The sequence below is a fragment of the Phocoena sinus genome, chromosome 1, assembly GCF_008692025.1.
Source record: "Phocoena sinus isolate mPhoSin1 chromosome 1, mPhoSin1.pri, whole genome shotgun sequence".
Classification (NCBI taxonomy): domain Eukaryota; kingdom Metazoa; phylum Chordata; class Mammalia; order Artiodactyla; family Phocoenidae; genus Phocoena; species Phocoena sinus.
Window position 1 is genome coordinate 44516981 of NC_045763.1, and position 26761 is coordinate 44543741.

Below are 26761 nucleotides of genomic sequence, written 5' to 3' on the forward strand. Positions count from 1 at the left end.
TACATGAATAATAACTCACGTTTATTGAACATCAGGCGTTTTATTATTTGTTTAGTCCTCCCAACAGTTTCATTATAGATGAGGAGGCTGAGGCATACAGTGAGTAACTGGCAGAGAGCTGGGCCTATTCAACCACTGCCAGGGTTTCCTTATTATCTCTGTTGTACAGAGGAAGAAACAGGGCAGTTGGGGCTGGTTCTTACAACCTCCTGTCATCTCTGGTGAGCACCTAATAACTGAGATGCAGAGGTCAGGCTTGAGTGCCAGCGATATAAAGGCCCAGAGGGGTCTGTTTTGTCCTTAGTTGATCGTTCTATTAGGGAGAGACAGGTATTCTCCAAAGCCAACCCGACGCCAGTGATTGTCTAGCCTGGGTGAGGAATGACGAAGGTAGCGGTAGGTGGCATAGTCAGCACCTTAGTGCCAGGCACCGTGCCAGTCATTCTATATCGATCATCGTCCTTGTGAGGAAACTGAAGCCTAGAGAGGTGAAATGTTGAGGGCGGGCGCGCTGCACGTTTTCCTTCTGGATCCTTCCCTGTAAGGTGTGCATCTCCCATGCTTAAGGTTCAAAGGAAGTCACTCGCCAACAAATCTAGGGGGCCGCTTCTCCCTGAAGGCAGCCATGCCTTCCAGCCGATCCCGGGTCGGGATGTTCTGAAACAACATACAGAGTATTAGTCTGTGGGAGCAGGACCAGAGGCCAATACTCGCTCAAACTTGTTCAACGCATGACAAGGACAGAATCCAAGTCTTTCGCTGCCTCTGGACTCCGGTGTTGGGCCATGCAACAGTATGGGCCTCGATGGCTCCTTGGTCTCCTGGGGAAGACAGGCTGCCTCTTCAGCACCCGAGGCCTGTCACACTAGCCTCTCTTTGCACACAGCTTGCATGCCTCCAGAGAGCTCACAGTCTCGTGCAACAGTCTGAAATGAGGCTACTCAGTAGAGAAGATAGATTAGGCTTTGCGGTAAGAACTCTGGCTTTGAATCCTGGTGTGTAGTTGGTTCACACTACGTTCTACAAGTCCCAGGACCCCCTGTTTAGGAGTATTTTCGTTATTTGTTAACCTGGAGATTAATATTTTTGACTCACCCAGGAGTGAGGGGCTAAATAGGTCAGCCCCAGGTTTATTGCCCCACCATCGAACACACACAGCCTACAGGTGAAAACCAAGGCTTTGATGTCCCACTCCAGCCTGGCCTCTACAGTAGCCACTGGTACAGAGATCGCATAAGCTGCTATTCTTCTCTCTCAAGTTCCTCTGTGATTCTCTGGGCACCCAAGTAGAGCAGGATACACCACCATTAGATGGCTGAGGAAACAGTCCCAGAGAGGAGCAGTGTGGCTCCCCTGGGATCACCCCAGGCTAACTGAGGAAGGAATGGCACAAAGACTGACTCTCTGGGTTGGGAGGAACCTACTGAAGTGGTCATAGAGTACTTAAGGCCGCCCACTCTGGCCCGGCCTCTGCTACAAGCATGCAGGACTGGTGGCAGACACATACCTGGGCATAGCATATCCCTTCAATGGCCATCCCTGATGCAATGTCCACCTGCAAGGAAGAAGTTGTGCGTGGATCAGCCTGACCTTGCCCATCCCCATCAGCACTGGGTGCCAGCTAGCCCTACTTCCTACACCACTTCTTACTGATTATGGATTCTTCCAGCAAAGAATTATTGAGGCTTACTGTATGCCAGCCCATATGAAGAGAGATGAGATGATAAGGAATCCCCTACCCGGAGAGGGAATACCATTCATAACAGTGGTGAAACAGTGCTGGGACGAATGCGGGCTGTGAGAACAGTGGGGAGGATTACACATAGCCTGTAGAGCTGAGGAGGGTGTGCCTGAGCTGTGCTTGCACAGCCAGTGTTCTCTCCTTGCCATCTGGCTGCCTCCCCATGCCTCCTGTCACTCCTATTAGTGAACTTTGCTGGCTTCCCATTGCCCTGAGGACTAAGGCCTTTATGACTTGGCCCCTGGCAACTTCCCAGCCTGTACTGCCCAGTACTTGCTATTACTACCACTTACAAGCACTAAGAGAAGTACCTTTCACAACAGGGGTTATTTTCCCTACTATACAGCTGAAGAATCGGAGGCATAGAAAGGTGGAATGATTTGTCTAAGGGCACAACAGTATGTGGAAAAGCAGGTCTTTGAACCCAGATGGTCCAGCACCAGAGCCTATGCCCCTAACCTCCATGCTATGTTGTCTCACTCGTCCCTTCGTCCTGTTCTGTCAAGGTGCTTATTTATACACCTCTGTGTTTTTCCTCACACTTTTCCCTATTTTTTGGAATTCTCATCCACCCTAAGCCCCAGTTCTAGAAAACATTCTCCAACTCAGCACTGTCCAATACCGTAGCCAGTAGCCACACGGACAGTGCAGCTCTAACCTCTCCAGGGTGTCTGCTTGGTGCCCTTGACCCTTTATTAGCGATTTGTGTCTGTCCCCCTCCCCACCTTGGGGGCAGTGACCATATTTGACTCATTTCTGTGTCCCAATTCAGGTCTAGGTTCAGTGTGTGATGAGTGAATGAATAAGCTGATATCTAGGATGGGTTAGCTGCAGCCAAGGCACCACACCTGAGCCCGGTCCACGAGGCCACATTCCTGACCACCAACACAAACCCGAGAACATGGACTGGGAGCCACGCAGACCTGGGTTCTTGTTACTCCCTTGTTCTGTGACCCTGGATAAGTCTTACCCTTTCCGAACCTCAATTTCCTTCTCTCTCCAAGGGAGAGAGATGAGGATAAAATGTCATTTGGAATATCACCTGGCCAAACTTCATTTTGTAGGTAGGTAAAAGCAAGGCACAAAGAGAGAGGTCAGACTCAAAGTCTGTTAGAAGAGTCCAGTTCCCGAGCTCTTTCCAGCTGTGCTGTCCATCTGTTTGCCATGAAAACACCACCTCCCAGCCGCCCCACTGACTTTAGTGGGGCCCAGGTTCCAACCCCAAACCCTCTCACCTCTGTTCCTCGGTCAATGGCTACTTTGCCCAGCCGCACAGCAGTGGGGGCCTAGGGAAAAGAAGCAGCTTGGTTGAGGAGGGGATCAGTGCTCATAGTTAGGCACACAGCTCCATGGTGGGGGAGGAGGTCTGCACAGAGATCCAGCTGTTCTACTGACAGTATTAAGTTCCGTTAGTTTTAGTACCTGCTACTTCTCAGCAGATGTTCCTTTTCTATAATGGAGGAAGCCTAACTGATCCCTGACCCTCCCAATCCTGACCATCTGGGGTTCTTGTCATTTAATCCATCCCTCCAGCATGTACAACATTTTCCAAATACTTTCCCACCCACAGACTTCTCTAATGGTCAAATGGTGCTACCCATCCTTGCAGGATGGTGCCGTGTTTAATCGAGGCTCAGGGTGGTGAAGCACTTGGCCACGTTTGTCCAGTGAGTCGGTGGTGAAGCTTAGATCTGACTCCCAGTCACCTTTCCCACTGCTGCTCCCTTCCTCTACCCCTCTCATCTCAAGCCTCTCCTGCAAGCAAGTTTTCCCCCAGTAGGGTGAAAAACGGTCAAGATTGGGAACTTGGGCTTTGGAGTCTGACAGGCCTGGGTTGAAATCCTGAGGGGGCATTTTGCAAGAGCATCCAAGTGGCCATCTTTGCCTCACTGGCCTTGCTTCCAGTTAGCTTGTGCCACAGCAGGCCTGGCACTCCATCCCCAGCCCCACTTCCAGGCAAGGAGTGCTTTTGCCTCCTATATTATTTGAAGTTTTTGTATTTGTATTATTTGAAGTTTTTCTTTATCAGAAAAAGAATGATTTAAAAAGTCTGTTAGCATAGAAGCCATAAATAAAAAAGCTAACTACATAAAAATGAAGGACTTCAGACTGTGAAAAATACCACAAATAAAAGACAAAAATCAAAAACTGGGAAAATATATTTGTGATACTGTGACAGAAGCATTTCCGTAACAAAAAGCTGGTATAATGTTTTTTTAACATTCACCACAGTATGAAAAGTTAGTTCACAGAAAAGAAATACAGGCACAAGGTATGCTCAGCTTTACTTTTAAAAATCAGAACAGTGAGGTGCTCCTTTTCACCTCAGACTAGGTAAATTGTAAAGTATTGGTAATGCCCATTATAGCTGAGGTTTAGGAAACAGGTATTTGCATACATAATTGGTAGGAGAGTAAACTGGTACAATGCTTCGGGAGGGCAGTTTGACAAGAACTGGCAAATTAGATGCACATGCCCTTTCATGTTGTACCTCCATGTAGGCATCTACTTCCAGAAGTACACTAAGATGCACAAAGTTATTCACTGCAGCTATTTTTCAGGAGCATAAAGATGTAAGCAACATGACGTTCCTCAGTAGAGTACGGGTTAAATGATGGCACATCCATACCATGAATGAAAAAGTGTGCAGCTGTTTAAAAGAATGGGGTTGATAAGTATGTGCTGAAATGGGAAACTCCAAGGTAGTAGGTAAAAGAGAAAGGTGCATACCGGTTTGTATATTATTCCGTTTGTGTAAAAGGTGTTAGTAGGATGTGCCTTTGGGGAGAAGGCTCAAGAGAATGGAGAACTTCACTTTTTTGTTTTATACTTTTCCATACTGTTTGAATTCTTTTCTATGCATATTTTAATTTCATGTTTTTTAAATGTCTGTTAGAATTGGATTAGCCTCTAAAGGTGTGTTCCTTGTCCCCTAAACCATCCTAAAAAGAATTTAGAGTCATTTAGATATATGTGCATAATTTATATTGTACATACAATGAATATTTCTGGAAGAGTGTGCAAACTGTTAACAGTGGTCATCTCTGGGGAGAGGGATTGGGGAGTTGAGCGATGTTTTGGTGACCAGCTCTCCCGGTTTGCCAGGGACTGAAGGGTTATTAGGACGTGGGACTTTCACGTTGAACCTGGACAGCCCCAGGTAAACAGGGTCACCCTACTTTTGATTTTTACTTTATGTCCTTCTTATTCTTCTGTTCTGTTTGATTTGCTTGTCATGAATATATGTTATTTAACTACTGATTTCTCATCACAGAACATTAAAAACTACATAGCTATGTTGTACTGTGTTGAAAACACACATTTATGTTTCTGAGTGTATGTATGTGTGTGTGTATGTGTATATATATATATACATATATATATGTAGTTGACCCTTGAACAGCCCGGGGGTTACGGGTACCGACCATCCATGCAGTGGAAAATCTGCGTATAACTTTACAGCCAGCCCTCCCTATAAAGTGTTCTGCATCCGCAAACTCAACCAACCTCAGATCGTGTAGTACTGTAGTATGTATTTAGCTGAAAAAAATCCATGTATAAGTGAACCTGCACAGTTCAAACCTGTGTTGTTCAAGGGTGCACTGTGTGTGTGTATGAATTATTAGAAATATGATTGATCATTTCATGTTATTTGGAAATGAGAACAGTGAGTCACACTGGCCACAGTATGTTCCATCCCTTTGTTGTTCAAGTGGAAAACGTAGCCAAATGCATATTCAAAGGATAAGGTATGTTTATTATTTAAAGGGAAGATCTGAGTGTTAAGTTGTGGACCTTGTGTTTATTGACAGTTTTTTCTGGCCTCTAATCTCTGCAGCCACTTGACTCCTTAGTCTTAGTAGTTTGTCCACTAGAGGGCAGCCATCTACCACACCACCCTTTGTGTGCTCACCCCATCCAAGAACCCTTTCATCCTTGGCACCCAGTTACTCAGCTGGAAGTTAAAGATTCATTTTTCAGGTTGCATCAAAATGTCCTAGCATTTGCATTAGTGATTTTAGTACTAATTTTTGGTATGCTCGTGTTCTGGTATACAAAGCTGCTTTTAAATACTGAAATACTAGTAATTATATTAGTAGAATACCGTTATTTCAATATACTGAAAAATCTGAAGCCTGAATCATCTTGAGATAAGCTCAAAGACCCAGTTATTTAGTTTATGCAAAAAGATAAGCCCTGTAGTCTACAAGTCTTGCTGGATAGGCCCCCTCTGTGGAAGTGTAATTAGCTACTATCCTGAGTGATTCAGAGTTTTGTATTAGTTCAGAGACTTTCTGACCAACTATAACAGAAACATGACAGCATTAAAATTAACAGCATCAGACTCTCCATTTATATGTGATGAAACTATCAATAAAAAGAAGACAAAAGAAATGCTTTCTTTTAAACCAAATTCACTATCAGTTTTTTATAGTCCCTGCCCTCAAAGAAGACCTCAAAGTTATAAAAAGAGGCAGGATTATTTAAGGAAGACAGTGTTTTTTTCCCAAAATAAAATACCTCTTTTTTACTCTTCATGATTAATTCAAATACTTTTCTCTGTTAATAATATTAAAATGATAGAGTATGGGTAACAGTTTTATAGGCTTATACTTTAACTTCGTTTTGTAACGTCTGTAATTTTTTGTATTTGAAATGCATTATTTAGTTTTTTTAAAAAATCGTACACGTTCTGCACTCTTTAAAATAAAATACCAGTTTTTTTATTATGCAGCATTAATGCCAAAATACCAGTTACTGTTTTTCTTTCTGGTATTGCAGTCACTTTCTTTGACCTTGATGAACGGTCACTTAACCTTTCTGGGTCTGTTATAGCATAGATACAACGGGGATAATCAGCTCAACTGGATTGTTCTAATAGTTGGGACGCTATTAAAGTACCTTGGATTGTGTCGGATGGATGAGATGCGCCGTATGGGCTAAGTCAGTATTATAAATTAGCAAAACCCAGCTCCATTTCAGCTGCTTGCCCATCTGCAGAATCTTGGGACCTCCCTCTGGGTCCTCTTAGAGGAGTGAGAAGCCAGCAGAGCCTCTCAGGTACTTGGAGATTACATGTAGGCAGGGCCTAAACCTACTCCCTGGGTCTCTAAACCTTTTGGGAGACTATGCTCATAGGCTATTTGAGGATTGAAAAAAATGAATGGAGCTTAACACGTCCTACATGGTGTATTTCAGGCACTTTTCCACCAGGTAGTACGGCCGGAAAGTTGAGCTGGTAGTTCTTTATCTGCTTTAGAATCTTGCTTTTTCAATTTGGGGACATTTTGATGCAGTATTGTCCAATACAGTAGCCAGTAGCCACATGTGGCTATTGGCATTTGAAATGTGGCAAGTGTAATTGAGAAACTAACATTTTAATTTTAATTTAAATAATGTGGCTGCCTTAGTGGACAGCACGGGTAGAGGATGTTTACATCATCTCAGGAAGTTCTGTTTTACAGTGCTGTTCTGAGGATTTTCAACCTATTTTATTCCAGTCCCTCAGAACTTAATTTTTATTTTAACTTAAAATCTGATTTCGTTTACTGGATGGCTGAATGGATGCTAAAACTCCAAAGAGGGTTAATTTTATAAATCTGGGTAAATGGATCTTATGTGGCTGCACGAGACGCCGTTGCCCCCTGGCCTCTCCACACGTGCATCCCGTATGGCACAGGCCCTCCTGTGCTGGGTGATCACCAAACCTGGGGCAGGATCTCCTGGGCCAGTGCTCGTGCCCGGTGGTAGGCGGCGTTGCCCTCCTCATTCTGGGCCACAGCATGGTTCACCAGCCCCAGAGCCTGGGCCTGGGCCCCGCTCAGTCGTCGGCCTGTGAAGATGAGCTCCTTCGCCAGGGCCACCCCCAGGCATCGAGGCAGCCTCTGAGTCCCTCCTGCCAGAATGGAGTAGGGGTGGTGAATCTGCATGGGAGGTGGGAGGCCAGAGAAGGCCCAGGCTGGGAGTCAGCCAGGACCTCTCAGAAGAGCAAACTCAGGTTGGCAGGGCAGAGCCCAGAACATAGGGCAAAAGAGGAAAGTAGGGAATTATGCTGGATAGACTGGAGTTGAACAGGTAAAGAAGGATGGATGCTGTGGGTTGAGGTTACCTGCTCCTGGGAAGAGTCCTCGGGTGGTCTCAATCAGCCCCATGACAGCTGAGGAAGCTGCTTAAACAAAACAGAATGAAACCCCAACCAACCCTACCTTCCAGTGCCAATCCCCAAGGAGAAGAGATACCGCCTGTGGGCTCTGCTCACTTCTCCAGCCAGCCGCTTCCCTCGTGGTGTGGCCACAGCCAGACTCCCCCAGATGCTGCCTTTGGAAGAGCCCTAGCCTGGAAGCCAGCAGGCCCAGGCACTCATCCTACCTCCCCTACTCAACCAGGCAAGTCTCTTACCCTTTCTGAGCCTCATGGGTGGGAAGAAGACGACTACCCCTCTTCTGCCTACTCCAGAGAGCTGCTAAGGATCGAGTGAGGTAATGGTGCTTGGAACAAGGAAGGGGTTCCTAGAAGGTGCCCAACACCTATTTGTAAGTTAATGGATTCTCTGTCTCACGCATTCTTAGCTCAGGTTTGGCCTAGAGTGTCGCTGACTCCTGCTCCCACCAGTTATTTTTCCCAGCTTTTTGTCAGCCTGAAAATTTCCTGTATTCCGGTCCACGTCCTCTTTCCCCAGTTCTGCTTCCTCTGACAAGCCCTCGTTGAGGTGTCCCACCACACAGGCTTCTCCTGAACTCCCTCAGCACAGGCCACTGGAACCATGCAGTACGGGAGGGAGGAGTTGATATTCACCCTCCTATCCACCAAACCCTGCAAGTTAGTTGCCCTAAACATAGGCAGGTGAGAAGCAGATCCGGGGCTGTGACCTGACCTGGTATTTTGATGCCTTCTCTTCGATACGCATCCTGTAGATATAAGCTCCCTCTATGCCTGGGGTTACACATTTTAAAAAAATGTTATTCCTGGGTGGCGGGAGAAAGCAATGAGGGGAAGAGAGTAGCACCGTGGTGGCACTCAGACTTTCTCGGATTGCCTCCAAGAGGGGCGCACCTAACCACCAAGACAGGAAGGTTAAAAAGTGATCGATTATCTTCATCCTCCCCTCCCTCCACTCTTCAAAGCTCAATTCTTCTGAACTAGTAACGCAAACCTTTTTGGGTGCCAGTGAACCAGAGGGCAGTGTTCTTGCCCAGGCATGTTTGTGACTAGCTGGGCAGGTGACAGACCGCCCCCACGGCTCACCTTTGCTCAAAACGTGATTGAAAAAGCTGGCTTGGACAGAACTGGAAAGTTGAACAGTTAGTCTCTGCCCCCAGCCTTCCCTCTCTGCGTTCTTTTTGCTGTCATGTTAGCAGTTGCTCTGGGGTTGGTGGGAGCAGTCCTGAGCGGAGGGCAGCTGACTGAGAAGGATGGGTACTGCCGCAGTCGGGCCAGGCCAGGAGGGGAACCAGCTGCTGCCTGAACTCTCTGTCCCCCACCTTGCCTTTAGTTCTGTGGCTGCTTGGAAAGCCAAGAGCAGTGGCTGACTGCAGAATCCCCAGAATTAGCCTGTTTCACTCTTCCTTCCCCACCCTACCCCACCTCTCCCCATGCCCAGTACCTGCCACTCGGAGGTCACAGGCCAAGGCCAGTTCCAGGCCTCCACCTAAGGCAAACCCATCCATAGCTGCAATGGTGGGCGCAGGGAAGGCTGCTGTGGAGATGAAGAAACGCTCAGCCTGCGAGGCCCTGGCAGGACCAGGACAGTGTCTCAGGGAGGGGAAGAGCTAACTGGTTGGGACAGAGGGCTTCACTGGTCCCAGGTTTGGGGACCTTACCTGGTACCTCAGCCAGGTTACCTTAGAAGTTGGTTTTCCCAATGGGGAGAGTTGTGCGATCAGCTGGGGATCGGGAGTGGGGAGATGGGCAGGGTAATCTCCTGCTGGCCTCCCTGGGACCAGCCTTTTTGCACTCCCTTCTCATTCTGTGTGCCAAGCCCCATACTGAGTGCTGGGAACACAACTGAATCAGATGTGGGGAAGGCAGACCTGTAAACAGGCAATGATGACCCAGGGAATCAGTGCTCTGATAAAGGAAGCTTGGAGGATGGATCAGGGACAGCTTCCTGGAGGAGGAGGCACTGGTGGTCTTAAAGAACGAGTAGAAAGTTCAATGTTTTGATGAAAAAGGAAAAAAAAAAAAAAAAAAAAAAGAAAGTTCAGATGGCCAAGGAGGGATATTCCAGGCAAAAGGATAGCCATTGTCAAAGCCTGAAAGCATGCTTGGTGAAACCTGACTCTGAAAAGGCCAGGCTTGCACCCTGAGGGCACAGGGGTTGGGGGTCATAACCAGCAGGGCACGAAGGCTGAGAAGCCAGGGCTCCCTCTGGGAGAAATGCCCTCTGAACCCTGTCACACCCTCCCCCTTGTAGAATTCCTTGTTCCCTGCCCCTGCCCCTCCCCCCCAATCATCTGTCTCTCCACAGAGCTCACAACAGAAACTGTTCTGTCTTTAGAGTAGAGTGGTAGGTGGGGTGAGGCTGGGACCAGCAGGGCCCCGGAATGCCCTCCTCCTCCGCACTCCAGGACCCTCACCAATCTCATTCATCAGGCCTCGGAGCCGCTGGACAAAGACCCCCACCTCCGCCTCACTCATCTGCTCCCGCTCCTTCAGGTCTGCACCTGCAGATGCAAGGGTGACAGCCCATTACTGCCTGCCAGGCTGTCAAAGGATCCAGCAAAGGAAATCTGCAGAGAAGCAGCCAGAGAGGAAAGAGAAACACTGGGAAAACACGGTTAGGGAAGCCGGGGGCGGGGAGCGGTGGTGGTCAAAAAAAGGAGAGATGCAACAACAACAAAAAGATAGACTGGATTTCATCAAAATTAAAAACTTTTGTGCATCAAAGGACACTATCAAAGAGAGCAAAGACAACCCACGAATGGAAGAAAATACTGGCAAATCATATAACTGGTGAGGAATTGATATCTAGGATATATAAAGACTTCCTACAACTAAAAACAAAACCAAAAACAAAACCCACAAAGGACAAAGGGCTTGAATAGATATTTCGCCAAAGACGATAAGTCAGTAAGCACAGGAAAAGATGCTCAACATCATTAGTCATTAGGGAAATGCAAATAAAAACCACAATGAGATACCCCTTTACACACATTAGGATGGCGATTATAAGCAACAACAACAAAAACAAAGAAGTGTTGGCATGGATGTGGAGAACACTGATGCATTGCTAGTGGGAATGTAAAATGATGCAGCTGTTGTGAAAAATATTTTGGTGGCTCCTCAAAAAGTTAAACATAGGATTACTGTATGGTCCAGCAATTCTAGTCCTAAGTGTATACCCCAAAGAACTGAAGGCAAGGACTCACACAGGTAACTTGCACACCAATGTTCATAGCAGTATTAATCACAATAGCCTAAAGGTATAAACAAACCCAGGTCTATCAACAGATGGATAAACAAAATAAATGTGGAAAATAAATATGTATATATAAAATTTATATATATATAAAATGGAATATTCATTTTTAAAAAGGATAGAAATTCTGCAATATGCTACAACATGGATGAACATGAAGGACATTATGCTAAGTGAAATAAGCCAGACATGAAAGGACAAATACATGATTCCACTTGTATGAGGTACCTAGAATAGGCAAATTCGTAAAGATAGAAAGTAGAACAGAGGTTACCGGGGGTTGGGCGAATGGGGAGGAATTGCTTAATGGGTATAAAGTTTATTTGGGATGATGAAAATTTTCTGGAAATGGACAGTGGTAATTGTTGAATAACCTTTTGAATGTACTTAATGCCACTGAATTTTACACTTAAAAATGATTAAAGTGTAAATTTTTGTGTAATATATATATTTGACAATTCAAAAACTATGTTAAATGTAATAAAATAAAAATTTGTTATTTTTTTCCAGTTTTATTGAGAAATAATTGACATACATCACTGTATAATTATTTTTTTTAGAAGGGGTTGGTGGGGTCCAAGGAGGCTGAGAGGTCAAGTAAGATGAGAACTGAGTGCAGGGCCCAGTGGCATGGAGGTGGGCAGGGACCTTGGTGAGAGTAGTGACAATGGAGGCGTCATCAAAGGCCAGATGGCAGGGGCCTGAGGCGGGAGTAAGGGGTGAATATAGTCTTCGCAAGTCTTAGATTATCCGAAAGTCAGTTGGGAGAGCCCTTGGAAGTCTTTGATTAGTTCCAGCCCCTCAGTGAGAGATGGGGAAACTGAGGCCCAGAGAGGGACAGGGACTAGCCCAGGATTCCAGAGCAAGTCAGGGGCAGACTCAGACCTCCTGCAGCTCTCCTACTTCCCTGTCCTTAGCTGGGATAGTGAGGAGTGGGGCTAACAGGGGCATGAAGTGACCATGATAGAAGAGGTGAGACAGAGGTGGAGCCAGAGGAAGAGGCCAGGGGAGGAGGAGGGCCTCAGCCAGGGCAGCGGGGTCAGGCAGACTGGTCCACATACTTATCCTGCCATGGCAGACCCTGAGCTGGTCGCCGTGATCTGGACAGCTGAGACCTAGAGACTGAGCCAAATCTCCATGCAAACTCCTAAGCATCACGCTCCTCCCACCCTAGCCTTCCACAGCCTCTTCCCGCCTCCCCAGTGCCAGTTCTTAGCTCAGCTCAGCTCTCATTCATTTGCTTGTTGTGGGCCTGGGATGCGGCATTTCTCATCTTTGAAATGAAGTGCGTGGCAAGGACCAAATGGTGCAGAGACATTGAAGAGTTTTTTTTGACGGACTGAGATCTTGTAGGGGGGCAAAGGGGCACAGAGTCCCATCTTGGCCACAGACCTTGTGAATGTCTTTGGACTCAGCTTCCTTATTTTCTCAGTGAAGGGTCAGAACAGTGCGTGGTGCAGCAGGAAGAACAAGGATTTGGGGGTCAGAGAAGCCAAGTTCAAACTGAATTCTTACTATCTGTGTAACCCTAGGCAAGGAATTTTACCGCCGAGTTCACATCTCTAAAATGGGAATAATGAGTCCTGTGCTGGAGCTGACCTAAGGACCCCACCCCCCACAAATGCCCTGCAGGCCGGGGGGAGCCCTGCTGAGCCGCGGCATAGGGGCTGGAAAGGAAACCCACCTGCACAGAATACACCCTTCACTCCACTTCTGAAGATCAGGACACGCACTTGCTGGTCCTCCCGCAGTTGGGCCAGAGCTTCCAGCAGCTGCAGAGAAGACTCCATCAGCTCCCAACCCAGCCCCAGCCCACCCTTGTGCCCACCCTTTCTCACCTCACTAACGAAGACGTTCCCCAGGGCATTGCGGGCGCTTGGTCTGTTCATCAAAATCTCAGTGATTCCTGCAGGGGACAGGACAGCCTTGGGTGAGCCACCTGCCCTGCTCACTCCTGGGCTGGGGCCCGGGATCTGGGCAGCCTCCACCCTCGATGAGCAGTGTAACTTGGGGCAAGTCTCACACACCCAGGCCTCAGTTTTCCCAACCATAAAATGGGGAGAATAACTCTTGCCCTTTTTGCCTCACAGAAGAAGTAGAAGGGCTTGTGAACCTTGGAGCAACATGGGGAGAGGGACAAGAATGACTGCCACAGTGGTTCCTGCCTGCTTCTGCCATTGTGAGACACACACACACCACACACCCCTTCTTCAATTTCACGTATCTCTCCATTATTCTCTTCTCCATAGCCGGACTTCTTCCTCTTGAGCTGAATGAGTTATAATAATATCACCACCCAGAAACAACCTCGTGTGCTCTGACTCGTTCATTGTTCCCTCCTCCCCCCAAAAGTAACAACTCTCTTGACTTTTATGGTGATCACTTCCATGCATTTCTTTAGTTTTATCACACAGATGTGCATCTCTAGACTTCAGACTTGCTCATTTTCAAAAATAGTGATATGTCTTTTAAAAGCTTGTTAAAATCCTCAGGTTCTGCCTTTAGTCCTGTCTTTCCCTCAAAAGTTGTTTGTTGGGACTTCCCTGGTGGTCCAGTGGTAGAGAATCCGCCTTCCAATTCAGGTGACACGGGTTCAATCCCTGGTCGGGGAACTAAGATCCCACATGCCACGGGGCAACTAAGCCAGCATGCCACAACTACTGAGCTTGCGAGCCTCAACCAGAGAGCCTGCGTGCCCCAAACTACAGAGCCCACACGCCCTGGAGCCTTCGCACCACAACTTGAGAGAAAACCCTCGCGCCACAACTAGAGAGAAGTCTGTGCACCACAACGAAGAGCCCACGCCGCAATGAAGATCCCGGGTGCCACAGCTAAGACCCGATGCAGCCAAAAATAAAAATAAAAATAAATAACAATAAGGAAAAAACCAGAAGTTATTTATTAAAGAACCTGGGGCATTTGACCTGTAAGGTGTCCTGCAGCGTGGAATTCACTGATTGGACACTCATGGGGCAAGTGACCAGGTTCCTCTGTCACAGGAATTTAGCAACTAATCCAGAGGCTTGAGCACACTCACATTCCATCCCCTTTGGCAAGAGAATAACGTTTGCCCTACCCGTGTGATATTCTTTCACCCACAACAGTCAAGCTTCTTGAAAGGGTTTTCTGTACTCAATCACTTTCTTGCCTTGCATTCACTTAAGCCTTCTCCAATCTAGCTCCCACCCCGTCACTCAGCAGAAACCATTCTTACCAAAGTGACCAATGTAACCACATCACTAACCAAGGGACATGTTTCCATCCTGGTCCCAGGCTCCGCAACGGCTAACTCTGCTGACAATACACATGCTCTTCCTTGAACATTTTCTGCCTTGGCTTTTTTTTTTTTTAATAGATATAGTTTTTTCAGAGCAGTTTAGGTTCACAGGAAAATGGAGTGGAAAATGTGGAGATTTCCCATAAATCCCCTGCCCACTGCACATGCATGGTCTCCCCCACTATTAACATCCCCACCAGAATGGGATATTTGTTACAAAAGATTAACCTACATGGAAACGTCATTATCACCCAACATCCATAGTTTACATTAGGGTTCACTCTTAGTGTTGTACATCCAGTGGGTTTTGACAGATGTGTAGTAACATATATCTGCCTTGTGGCCCCATGTTCTCCTGGTCTTCCTCCTACCTCTCAGATGATGCCTCCGCACTCTTCTAGGTTTTCTTCTACCCAATTTAAAAATTCTTAATTCATTTATTCAACATATATCTATAATAAGTAAGTCCTGGGAATGTAATGTACAGCATGTGACTTTAGTTAACAATATTGTATATTTGAAAGTTGCTAAGAGAGTACATCTTAAAAGTTCCCATCACAGGACTTCCCTGGTGGCGCAGTGGTTAAGAATCCACCTGCCAATGCAGGGGACACGGGTTCGAACCCTGATCGGGAAGATCCCACATGCTGTGGAGCAACTAAGTCTGTGCACCACAACTACTGAGCCTGCGCTCTAGAGCCCGTGAGCCACAACTACTGAGCCTGTGTACCTCAACTACTGAAGCCCGTGTGCCTAGAGCCGGTGCTCCACAACAAGAGAAGCCACCGCAATGAGAAGCCCATGCACCGCAACGAAGAGTAGCCCTCGCTCGCTGCAACTAGAGAGAAAGCCCGTGCGCAACAACGAAGACCCAATGCAGCCAAAAATAAATAAAGTAAAATTACTTAAAAAAGAACAGTTCCCATCACATACAAAAAAATGTAACTATGTGTGGTGATGGATCTTGACTTACTGTGGTGATTATTTCACAATGTATACAAATAACGAATTTTGTTGTACATCTGAAACTAATATGTCAATTATATTTCAATTAAAAAGCCCCAACTCGGGCTTTCATGGTGGCGCAGTGGTTGAGAGTCCGCAGGGGACACGGGTTCGTGCCCTGGTCCGGGAAGATCCCACATGCCGAGGAGCGGCTGGGCCCGTGAGCCATGGCTGCTGAGGCTGCACGTCCGGAGCCTGTGCTCCACAACGGGAGAGGCCACAACAGTGAGAGGCCCGCGTACCACACACACACACAAAAAGCCCCAACTCTTACAAAAAGGTAACTCCATGAAAGAAAGAAGACATACAAATGGCCAATAAGCACATGAAAAGATGTTTAATTTTATTAGTATCAAATAAATAAAAGTTTAAGAAAAGCATAGCACCCAGTACAACGACTAAAACTAAGAAGACTGAAAATAAAAACCAAGTATTGGCAATGAAAAAAACCCCTTACATATCTATTGAACAACTATGATACATAATAAATTGTGGGAGTTATAAGTTATGTAACAGCCCCTGTCTTCAAGGTGCTTACAGCCTAATACAAGTAAATGATAACATGAGGTCATAAGTAAAGTAAGTACATGAAGTACTATAGGATTACAGATGGCAGCTCATAGATGGAAGCATTTGAGCAAGGTGAGAATAGGTAAAAATTTTCATTTGAAGAGTGAGGTATGATGGGAAAAATACTACTAAGAGACTACTCAATTTTTAAAAAAAATTATTGAAGTATAGTTGATTTACAATGTGTTAATTTCTACTGTACAGCAAAGTGATTCAGATATATATATGTGTGTGTGTGTGTGTGTGTGTGTATATATATTCTTTTTCCTACTCTTTTCCATTATGTTTTATCACAGGATATTGAATATATTTCCCTGTGCTATACAGTAGGGCCTTGTTTATCCATTCTATATATAATAGTTTGCATCTGCTAACCCCAAACTCCCAATCCATCCCTCCCCCTCCCCCACCTCCCCCTTGGCAATCACAAGTCTGTTCTCTATGAGAGTACTCAATTTTTTAATGTTGAAGTTCCTGAAAGGTCAATCCAAGATCTCTTTATTCAGTCATTTGTACAATTACGAATTTAACACGTTGGCCTCTGTACCAGACACTGATGTCAGAGGCCAGAGCAGACCCAGTCCCTCTCCTCTTAGATCTTACAGTCTACAGAGGAGACAGACATTCAACCAGTAATTACTATTTGTGATGAGAACATGGAGGGAAAAAGGACAAGGAGGTGAGTGGTATAGAGTGGGCAGAGGGGGCCCCTAATGTAGAAGGTGAGCAGTGACGTCCCAGAGGAAGAAATGACCTTTCAGCTGAGAGCTGAGGAACGAATGGGAGTCAACCAGGCAAAAGTGTGTGTGTGTGTGTGTGTGTGTGTGTGTGCGCGCATGTGTTGGTGGGGAAAAGCCCATTTCAGACAGAGGGAGTGGTACAGATGAGGGCCCTGAGTATAGCAGAGCAGGGTACTATAGGGTTTGTAGAGCTGGGCCTCTTAATGTTTTTTGGCTGGGCCTGAGAATTAAACCAACATAAAACAGATTAAGAGGAGAAAAGCACACAAATATGTATAAGTTTTACGTAACATGAGAACCCTCAAAAGGAAATGAAAACCCCCAGAAACGGTAGAACCTACATGCTTTTATAGTAGGCTGAAGAAGGAATATCAGTTGTGGAAGAGCTAACTATGTGGGAGGCTAAAGGAAGATAAGGCCTGTTTGTACAGAATTCTCTTGGCTTCAACTCCCTGTTGAAGAATGTTTCTTTTCTCCAGGTTCAGGGAGGGCATCTTTCACATGGGAGTTTTTATCTCCTGTTTTCAGTAAGCAAAGGGGAGATTAGAATGCCCTTCTTGCATCTGCTGTTTTTTTCAAGTGCCTTTAGCTCAAAAAAAAAAAAAAATCCCTATACCAATGTGGCATATTTTTTTTTTGGGGGGGGACATTGTGCCACCTTTTAGTGTCTTCCAGAACTGGCGGAGTTCAGAGCAAAGGGAGAGCAGCGTGCGTGAGGCAAGGCAGAAGAGTCAGGAGGGCTGCACTTGCTCATCTGCCCCTCTCCTTCACGCCTCCCGCGTGCCTACCTCCTGTACACTCAGGACTGCCCTGCGCACCCGGCCAGCTCTCCTCTGAGCTCAGAGCCTGAATATCCAGCTGCCCACTTGACATCTAGACCAACATGTCAAGAAATGATCACGCTTTCTCCTGCTCCTTTGGTGAGCGAATGACATATCAACTCAGAGTTCTGTCATGTTGCCTCCATCTTCCTCACCCTTGAAGTTTACTTAGTCTCCCAAGCGGCCAATTCAACCTCTTAGATCTCATACCTATCAGCCCACATCCCTTCCTGCAGCCACTAACCTGGTGGGCTCTTTCTTCTATTACGTGGATCCCTCAACTGGCCCTCTGCCCTCAGTCTTGCCTCCCCTTCGCCCTCCACTTTCGTTCCCTCATCTGGGTCACAGTCATCTTTCTTACCCAAATCTGACCATATTCTTCCCTTCCCTTTTCATCAAAATTAAGTCTAAATCCTTAATACCACCCCAAAGACCCCCTACAATCTGGCTCTTGCATCTCACTCTGGCCTCAACTCACCTGCCAAATCTGGGTCAGGTGTGGGGAAGAGAGAACAGCTCTGGGCAGGGGCTCAAATACTCTTATGCCTTCTTGGCCGTTTCCCATCCTGTAAAGTGTCAGGATGGACTAGAGTAGTGTTTACCAATCCTCTGGGCTTCAAAGCCCCCTTATTATTTTCTCTCAGCGTGTTTAGCTTTGAAGAACAAACAGGATTTATTAAGATGGCATTCTCAGTGTGAGTTGATCTGAGACACAGAGAAGGGCCAATGAAAGTTTCAGGGCTCTCAAGGGACAGGGTTTCCAGCCACAGTTAGAGAACTGTGGTCCAGGACAGAGAACCGTAACATGCAGGCTAGGTGGGCTTCTTTAGCCTCCCCAGAAACCTTCATAGAGTTCTTTGAGCCCAGCAGGCCTGGAGGTCCCACCGAGGAACTCAGATGTCCCAAAGATCCTCTCCAGATGAGAAAATGCTGCAACTTTGAGGAAGGGAAACTGGTGGATACAGAGAAACCACATCAGAAGGGTTGAGGAGAAGACAGACCTTAGAGTGGCCCCCATGTTCACATCCTGCATAATTCCCTTCCCTTGAATGTGGACAGGACCTGTGAATCGCTTCTAACCAAGAAAATCCAGGTAAGGTCATAAAATATCACTTGTAAGATTAGGTCTAATTATATGGCAAAGGTAATGAGATGTTACTTCTGATTAGGTTATGATGTATATAAGACTCTATATTACTAGCATACACTAGAGAAACTAGTGGACCTATGGAGAGGGTTGTGTGGCAAGGTACTGTGGTCAGCCTCTAGGAGCTAAGAGTGGCCCCCTGGCCAAGAGCGAGAAAACAGGACTTCAGTACTACAACCACAGGAGGTGAATTCTGCCAACAGCGTGAGGAACTTGGAAGCAGACTTCTCCCCAGTTGAGCCTATGATGATACCACAGCCCCCAGCAGCTCCTGGATTGCAGCCTGCTAAAACCCTGAAGCAGAGAACCCAGCTAAATTGTGCCTGGACTTCTGACCTACGGAAACTATGAGAAAATAAATGTGTGTTATTTTAAGCATAGAGTTTGTGGTAATTTGTTACATGGCAATAGAAAACTAATACAGTCATGACGTCTTGGGATTGACAGAAACTTTCCTCTCTTCTCTTTGCTTTCCTGTTCTGTCTTTCCTTTTTCTCTGGCTGACTCTCTCCCACATTTCATCTCTATTTCCCTCTTTCAGAATGTAAATGTGGTGCTTGGCTCAAGTCACAGCTCAGTCACATACCAGCTTCATGGCCTTGGGCAAATTACTTTACCCTTCTGACCTTCACTTTCCCGATCTGTAAATAGAAATGCTAAAAAGGTTGTAATGAAGATTAAAAGAGATAATGCCCACAAGTGCTTAAACATAGTTTGTGGGTATTGTGAGTGGGGAAGATGCACAGAAGCTGGGGAAAGTCTAGGGCCCCATATGAGCTGAGAAATCTAAGCTGGGAGCCCTGAGGAGCCAGACAGGGTGTCTTTGGCTTTAATTTGTTCACCTGACAATGTGCAAGTTGTACTACCACATGCCAGGCCCCAGAGAAATAGAGAGGACTCAGCCATGGTCCCTGACTTCTTAGTTGAGCCCCTATTCTGGGAACCTTGACCTTGCTGGGCCCCAGTAGTGCACTGCACCCTCTCTACTCTTACCAGAACCCCCCCATACCACTGGCTGATGATTTGATTTCCTTAGCAGATGACCTAGAGTCACATCTGACGGGATGGTCTGAATCACCAGGTGATGTGGGTGGGAGTCAACAGAAACTACTGGAAGATAGTATAGAGACCAATTGGTTTAACAATCCCTTACTATATAGAAGGGGAAACTGAGGCCCAGAAAAGAAGAGAATTTGCCAAAGTTAATAGTTGGACCCAGCTAGCAATTCTCACTCTCAAAGAGCTAACAACTGATGAGGGAGACAAGTCCAGACACAAGGGATATAAAAGGAAAATGGTGGGGGGGTGTAATTCCAGAAGGATTTACAAAGGTAGAGAGGAAAGAAGAGGACCCAAGTCAGGGGCAGAGTTAGAACAAAACACTGAGGTCGGACAGCTTGAAATGAACAAACACATGGGTAGAAGAGATAAGGTGACAATGTCAGGTTGTGGTGGAGAAACTTGAACATCCAGCTAAGGAGCTGGAGTAGAGCCATAAGGAAGAGTGAAGAGTGATTAACAAGAGTTAACCAAGAGTGGGTTAACAATCCCATTTTCAAGGACAACAGGCACAACGTGACTATGCTCTGGTGACATCATGCCAAGTGGAAGGCAGAACGGGTGGCTTCTAATGGGGTGGTTGGGTGGTTCTCCTGTGTGTGGGTTGGTGGGGTGGTTCTCCTGTGTGTGGGTCCCCTCCTCATGCCTCCTCCACTGCTTCTCCTCGATTTCCTTATCTCATTCCTTCCATATGCCCTCTGGCAGGGGCAGAGGCTTCATCTCCTGATGCTTGTTATTTGTGGATAAAAAATTCCCTTTTTTTACAAGTGAGCCCTAAGGTCTATGACCCGTGGTAATTTTTTAACTAATGTACAAGTCTGTGTTTTGAGTCACTGAATTACCAGAAGAGGTAGTGATGACCTAATAGTTGAGAACACAGGTTTTGAAATCAGAGCTGGTTCAAATTGCTTAACCTCTCTATTCCTCAGGTTCTTAATCTGTAAAGTTGGGAGAATAACTATAATTATTTCAAGGCAAGCGCCATTACCAGTTTGGCAGTGAACTAAGCATGAGAGTAAGGGGTATTGTCTAACACCAGCAATCCCACATGGCCAGAGAATTCTCACCAAGTGATGTAATCGGACACTGGAAGCCCCTACATGTCCATCAAAAGTGGGGGATGCACACTAGGGAGTAGTATACAACAGCAGGGAGCAAGGAACAGATTAAATGGCAAAGCAGCTCTTCAAACCATAGTATCAAGTGGGAAAAAGGAAGAAACATGAGATGTCTAGAATAGTGCCTTCTGTGTAAATTAAAACTCGGACACAAACAATGCTACATAAAGTGCAGGGAAGGTTAGAGGGGTTGGACTGGGGAGAAAGTAAAGACAAGAGAAGGACCTTGCCCTGATGGTAACAGGCAGCAGACTGTGGAGTGTGAATAACACCACTGAATGCAAAGTTCAACCACTGGCCCCCAGCACCACCCCCGCAAATAAAACTACCCCCAAACAGAAGCAAAACAAAATAAAACCAACCAACCGAACAAACAAAACCCAACAGTGCTCAATCAATATGCTCTTAAGTTTGCTCATCAGAGAATGCCAATATGACAAGCAGTTCACAATTGCTTTCTTCTTGCTTTTCACTAGAAGTTAAGATTTTTTTAAGGGTTAAAAATTATAATATGTAATCAAAGCTACTAAAGTGACAAGGGAAGCATTTCAGTGTGTAAAGCAAGTAGGATATTTGTTGTCAGCAAGTAAATATATAAAGACTGGAGATATTTTGTTGTTGTTGTTGTTGTTAAAAAAAAAAAGAGGAAAATAATTTTGTCCTAGAGCTGATTGTTTATGGATGGGAAAAAATGGGACAAGTTAATATGGATCCAAGGGGTGATAAAAGGTTTGCGAAAAAGGAACTTTGAGAATAGAATTTTGTATGTTGTTAAGACTGACTAAGACTAGATTAAATTTAATTAGGTAAATAAATTTTGTGATTAACAGTAAGCTGGTACCAGTTGAAATTTGGTTCTCTCTCTCTGTTAAGAGAACAAAGTTTTGGGCTTCCCTGGTGGCGCAGTGGGTAATAATCTGTCTGCCATTGCAGGGAACATGAGTTCAAGCCCTGGTCCAGGAAGATCCCACATGCCGCTGAGCAACTAAGCCTGTGTGCCACAACTACTGAGCCCGCGTGCTGCAACTACTGAAGCCCGTGCACAATGAAGAGTAGCCCCTGCTCGCAGCAACAAAGACCCAACACAGCTAAAAATAAATAAATAAATAAAAAGAGAACAAAGTTTTCTTGGAATGCTGCTTTTGATAATAGACTGTGTGAATTTCTTTGCATTTAAGTGATTTATATTTGTTTTTAAAATCTTTTGTTACTTTGTTAAAGTAAATATTATTTCACAATGATCTGTGAAGATTATGGCACATGTAGATAAAGTTCATTCTGCTTCTACAAAGATTAACCCCTCATTGTCAGACTTTTGCCAATGGTCCTAGACCACTTATGGCAGTGGTCTACTCCTAAGTCAGAGAATTTAAAATGGATAAACAGGGGCTTCCTTGGTGGTGCAGTGGTTAAGAATCTGCCTGACAATGTGGGGGACACGGGTTCGAGCCCTGGTCCGGGAAGATCCCACATGCTGCAGAACAGCTAAGCCTGTGCGCCACAACTACTGAGCCTGTGCTCTAGAGCCTGCAGGCCACAACTACTGAGCCTGTGTGCCTAGAGCCCCTGCTCCACAACAAAGAGAAGCCACCGCAATGAGAAGCCCGCGCTCAGCAACGAAGAGTAGCCCCCACTCACTGCAACTAAAGAAAGCCTGTGCCCAGCAACGAAGACCCAATGCAGCCAAAAATAAAATAAATTTATTAAAAAATAAATAAATAAAATGGATAAACAATGACTGTAAATTAAACAGGGCTATGGGAAACCCAAGATGGCCGCTTGGCTCTTCCCGGCTCCCTGACAACCCTCATTTTTTAATTTGATGGGTTAAAGCCTTCCTTGGCTGGAGGGTTAATGCCCTCACAATGAAAAAAATAAAAGATTAAAAATGTGTTTTCTGGGTCTTCCCTGGTGGTACAGTGGTTAAGAATCCGCCTGCCAATGCAGGGGATACGGGTTTGATCCCTGGTCTGGGAAGATCCCACATGCCGTGGATCAACTAAGCCTGTGCGCCACAAGTCCACACGCTCTAGAGCCCGCATGCCGCAACTACTGAGTTTGTGTGCTGCAACTGCTGAAGCCTGCACGCCTAGACCCTGTGCTCCGCAATGAGAGAAGCCACTGCAATGAGAAGCCCACACATTGCAATGAAGAGTAGCCCCCACTCACCACAACTAGAGAAAGCCCATGTGCAGCAACAAAGACCCAATGCGGCCAAAAAAAAAAAGAAAAAGTGTTTTCCACTTGCGGTATACTTTCTACAATCTCCAGTGGTCAAGACACCCACTTCACTGGATAAATCATACAAGCCTTAACAAAAACTTCACGAACTTCTTAAAACTATCACCATCGGGGCTTCCCTGGTGGCGCAGTGGTTGAGGGTCCGCCTGCTGATGCAGGGGACACAGGTTCGTGTCCCGGTCCGGGAAGATCCCACATGCCGTGGAGTGGCTAGACCTGTGAGCCATGGCCGCTGAGCCTGTGTGTCTGGAGCCTGTGCTCCGCAACGGGAGAGGCCACAACAGTGAGAGGCCCACGTACCGCAAAAAAAGAAAAAAAAAAAAAACTATCACTGTCATTAGCATTCTCAATCATCAGATAAGGTTAACAAAATTAATAGAAAAACTGGACTCAGAACAAAAATTAATTACATGGGATTAAATGAACTGCTAAATATGATTATAATTCTTTTATTACTTTTTGTCTGACATATTGCTTTTAATCTTTGTTTTTCAGATATAAAGAATCTCTTTTTCTCAAGCTACTTATGGTTTACAACAATTTGGTAATTTACACCTGTGGGTAAAATTAAAACATTTTTCTTTTCTTTCTTCCTGGTCCCTCCAGAAATTGGAGACCGTTGGGTTCTGAGCAGCCTTATCAAAATTGTTATTTCTTACATTACCAAATATGTGACTGAGCCTCTGATAAAATGATAGTCCCATATAAGATCAATGATTGTAACGGTGTAACTCTAGGTATGGGAAAAAGCAACAAGAGGGAATATTTTCCTGTACCATAAGAGACTAGACTAGTCTCAGGTGGTGCAGAGACTTTTGGGTACTACTAACGAGGCCTAGTCCAGTAACAACGCATTGTGTGGCCTATCAGCGGAGGAAATAACATACCTAGCGCTGTGGGACAAAATGGACATGAAATGCCCCCCAAACCATGGTCAAATTTATGGCCATGAAGGGGCCCTGCCGACTGGAAACTGGCACTTGCCATCTGCCTCAACAAAGATTAAATCAGGAGCTGCTGCAGCTGTTGACCTTCAACACCCCCTGAAAGGAGTACAGGGTGGAGATCAGGAATCAGGCATTCTGTGCTCTGCGAAAAACTGGCAGAACAGGCCTTCAGATAGTTAGATATTTTCAGGTAAGGATTTTTATAAGCCCCAATTCTTGCATCTTCTCATACCTAGAGAAACACTAAAAATTATTAATGGTGACAACTGCTTTGGTTTATATGTTAATACCGCATCAAAAGTTAAAACCTACTGGTTACAAGTCTCCTCGAAGTGCCAGGTCTAGACTGGGATTCAGGCTTATTCTCCGGAAAAAAAAAAATGAGACCTATTTTGTCTATTAATGTTCAGGTTGTCACTCTTCCAACTACTTCTGAGTCTGTTACACCTACATCAATCACACTGGGCTAATAAAAGAGAACATCAAGGGCTTCCCTGGTGGCACAGTGGTTGAGAGTCTGCCTGCCGATGCAGGGGACACGGGTTCGTGCCCCGGTCCGGGAAGATCCCATATGCCGCGGAGCGGCTGGGCCCATAAGCCATGGCCACTGAGCCTGCGCGTCCGGAGCCTGTGCCCTGCAACAGGAGAGGCCACGACAGTGAGAGGCCCGCGTACCGCAAAAAAAAAAAAAAAAAAAGAGAACATCAAAAGATATATGACCATGCTAACGCTTCATTCCTTTGGACAGGGTAACCTAAGTGCTGACTATATCTGGACCACAGTTAAAGGAATGCTACCAAATGTATCCTGGTTCTTACTCCTGCTTGGGCCTCTGGTTACAATAATTCTTTTACTGTGGCTCCTGCCTTTTTTTTTTTTTTTTTTTTTTTTTTGCGGTTTGTGGGCCTCTCACTGTTGTGGCCTCTTCCGTTGCAGAGCACAGGCTCCGGACACGCAGGCTCAGTGGCCATGACTCACAGGCCCAGCCGCTCTGCAGCATGTGGGATCTTCCCAGACCGGGGTACGAACCTGTGTCCCCTGCATCGGCTGGTGGACTCTCAACCACTGCGCCACCAGGGAAGCCCGCTCCTGCCTTTTTAATCTACTTGTTAAGTTTGTCTCTTCCAGATTACAATAGTTTCACATCAAGATGATGGCGACGCAGAGATTCCAGCCACTCCTTGGAACAGATCTTGCCGGAATAACAACAGAAGTCGCCCTGGGACCCCTTAGTGAGGTAGGGCGAGAGCTCTGTGACCCCACCTAGGTAGGGTCTACAATCCCCCTTTCCAGCCTGCAGAAGCTACAGAAGACAGACCATTGCCCTTCATCCTCCCAATAAAGATTTCTTAGGGGTTCACGTCTCTCAGGGGGGATTTGAGGTAGCTCAAAGTCCCTGGGCCAGACAGCTGGCGTTTGTCAAGTGGAGTAAAACTGAAGCTTTGTTCTCACCCAGACAATCCAAGGACAAAGCTAGTGGCAGAAGCTGAGCTCTGCTGAAAGAAAGAGATAAGATGACCACTCCTGAGGTCAAGGAAAACTTCCCTGTCTACACATGGGCAGGAAGGCTCCGTGGGGGTCAAAAATGGAGGAGGTGCCACCCCATAATAAGTGTGGACATGCACCCACAGGCCTCTGGTGGGATCCATCTTAGCAAAAAGTTGCGCACGCGTGTTGGGGAGGGCCCTAGGGCAGGTCAGGTGTGGAAAAGAAACAAGATAATTGGCCAAATGTAAACAAAGACCTGGAAGGACTGTCCTATATAAGTAATTTAAATCACCTCTTTACCGTGCTCCTCATTAGAGGAAGCCCATACTCTTTCTTTCTGTGTATTTCTGCCTAGCTTCTGACTTAAACTGCTTCTCTGTGTGCGCTCCCATGTAGTGCTGTGTCTCTAATAATAAACTTTGTACATGTTTTTACAGTTTTTGCCTCCTTGAAACATTCTTGCTTTCAAGTGGGGGAAAGAGCCAGGGCCACTTTGCTTCTAGCCTCTAACCGCTCGCTGGTGGTCTACTGGCTAGGATTCCTGGTTTTCATCCAGGTACCCAGGTCCAATTCCTGGGCAGGGAACTAAGATCTCTTCAAGACCGTTCACTGCTGTCTCCGAGATCAGTTTCAGTCTGCTCCGGGGCAGTGGGCGCATTGGTCATGGGTCCCGCCCCGGCAGTAGTGCCAGGCGCCGGGCGGGCCTCGGACAGCCCGCCAGCGCTCGCCCCAGCCGCCTCCCGGGCCTCCCAGGACAGAGCACTTACCTTGGTCTGGACCCGCCAGAGCGCACACTTGGATCTCGCGGTTTGCGGCCGCGAGATTGGCGGCGCAGCCACGGGCCTCAAGGGGCCTCCGGGGTCTCGGAAGGCGCAGGGCGCTGGTCAGGGCGCGCAGCATTCGGACCAGTCTGGGAAGGTGCCTCTCGGCCCCTCCACCACCCCCTCCTTTCCGGCTGAAATCTTGCCGCTCAGCCCCAGGCCTTCGTAAACCGCGCCGCCTATGGGCCGAGAGGCCGGCGCGGCTCTCTGAGGCTCTTGGAGACAGGAAGACCTGGGTAGGAGAAAGCCCAGCTCTGCTGTGTGATTTTGGACAAGGCTGCCAACCTCTCTAAGCGTCAATCTGTAAAGCGCGGATATAAAAGTGACTAGTGTCAAAGATAAAGAAAGCCGGACACTAAGGTAGTGAG

The 26761-nt window shown here is 46.4% G+C and overlaps 1 protein-coding gene across 4 annotated transcripts; it reads right to left on the reverse strand.

Moving 5' to 3' along the window:
* Positions 1–26605, reverse strand: ECHDC2 (enoyl-CoA hydratase domain containing 2). Of its 4 annotated transcripts, none has more exons than XM_032646511.1 (10): positions 26340–26603; positions 12998–13065; positions 12844–12931; positions 10318–10404; positions 9345–9434; positions 7851–7907; positions 7450–7637; positions 2977–3027; positions 1508–1555; positions 1–657 (listed from the first exon to the last, which is right to left on the reverse strand). In XM_032646511.1, the coding sequence occupies exons 1-10, from the start codon at positions 26470–26472 to the stop codon at positions 580–582; spliced, it is 888 nt and encodes a 295-aa protein (XP_032502402.1). In that variant the 5' UTR covers positions 26473–26603; the 3' UTR covers positions 1–579. The 4 variants fall into 4 exon arrangements, with proteins under 4 accessions (XP_032502402.1, XP_032502412.1, XP_032502422.1 ...); XM_032646502.1 differs by having other exon boundaries at positions 5–657; positions 9345–9437; positions 26340–26597; XM_032646521.1 differs by lacking the exon at positions 10318–10404 and having other exon boundaries at positions 9345–9437; positions 26340–26605.
* Between the last annotated feature and the right edge of the window lie 156 nt (positions 26606–26761).

Coding starts and splice junctions, on each gene's coding strand:
- ECHDC2 (XM_032646502.1), bottom strand. CDS start 26,472: ATGCTGCGCGCCCTGACCAGCGCCCTGCGCCTTCCGAGACCCCGGAGG. Junction 1,556..2,976: donor CCATTGACCGAGGAACAGAG/GTGAGAGGGTTT, acceptor TCTTCCTTGCAG/GTGGACATTGCATCAGGGAT. Junction 658..1,507: donor AAGGGATATGCTATGCCCAG/GTATGTGTCTGC, acceptor ATGTTGTTTCAG/AACATCCCGACCCGGGATCG.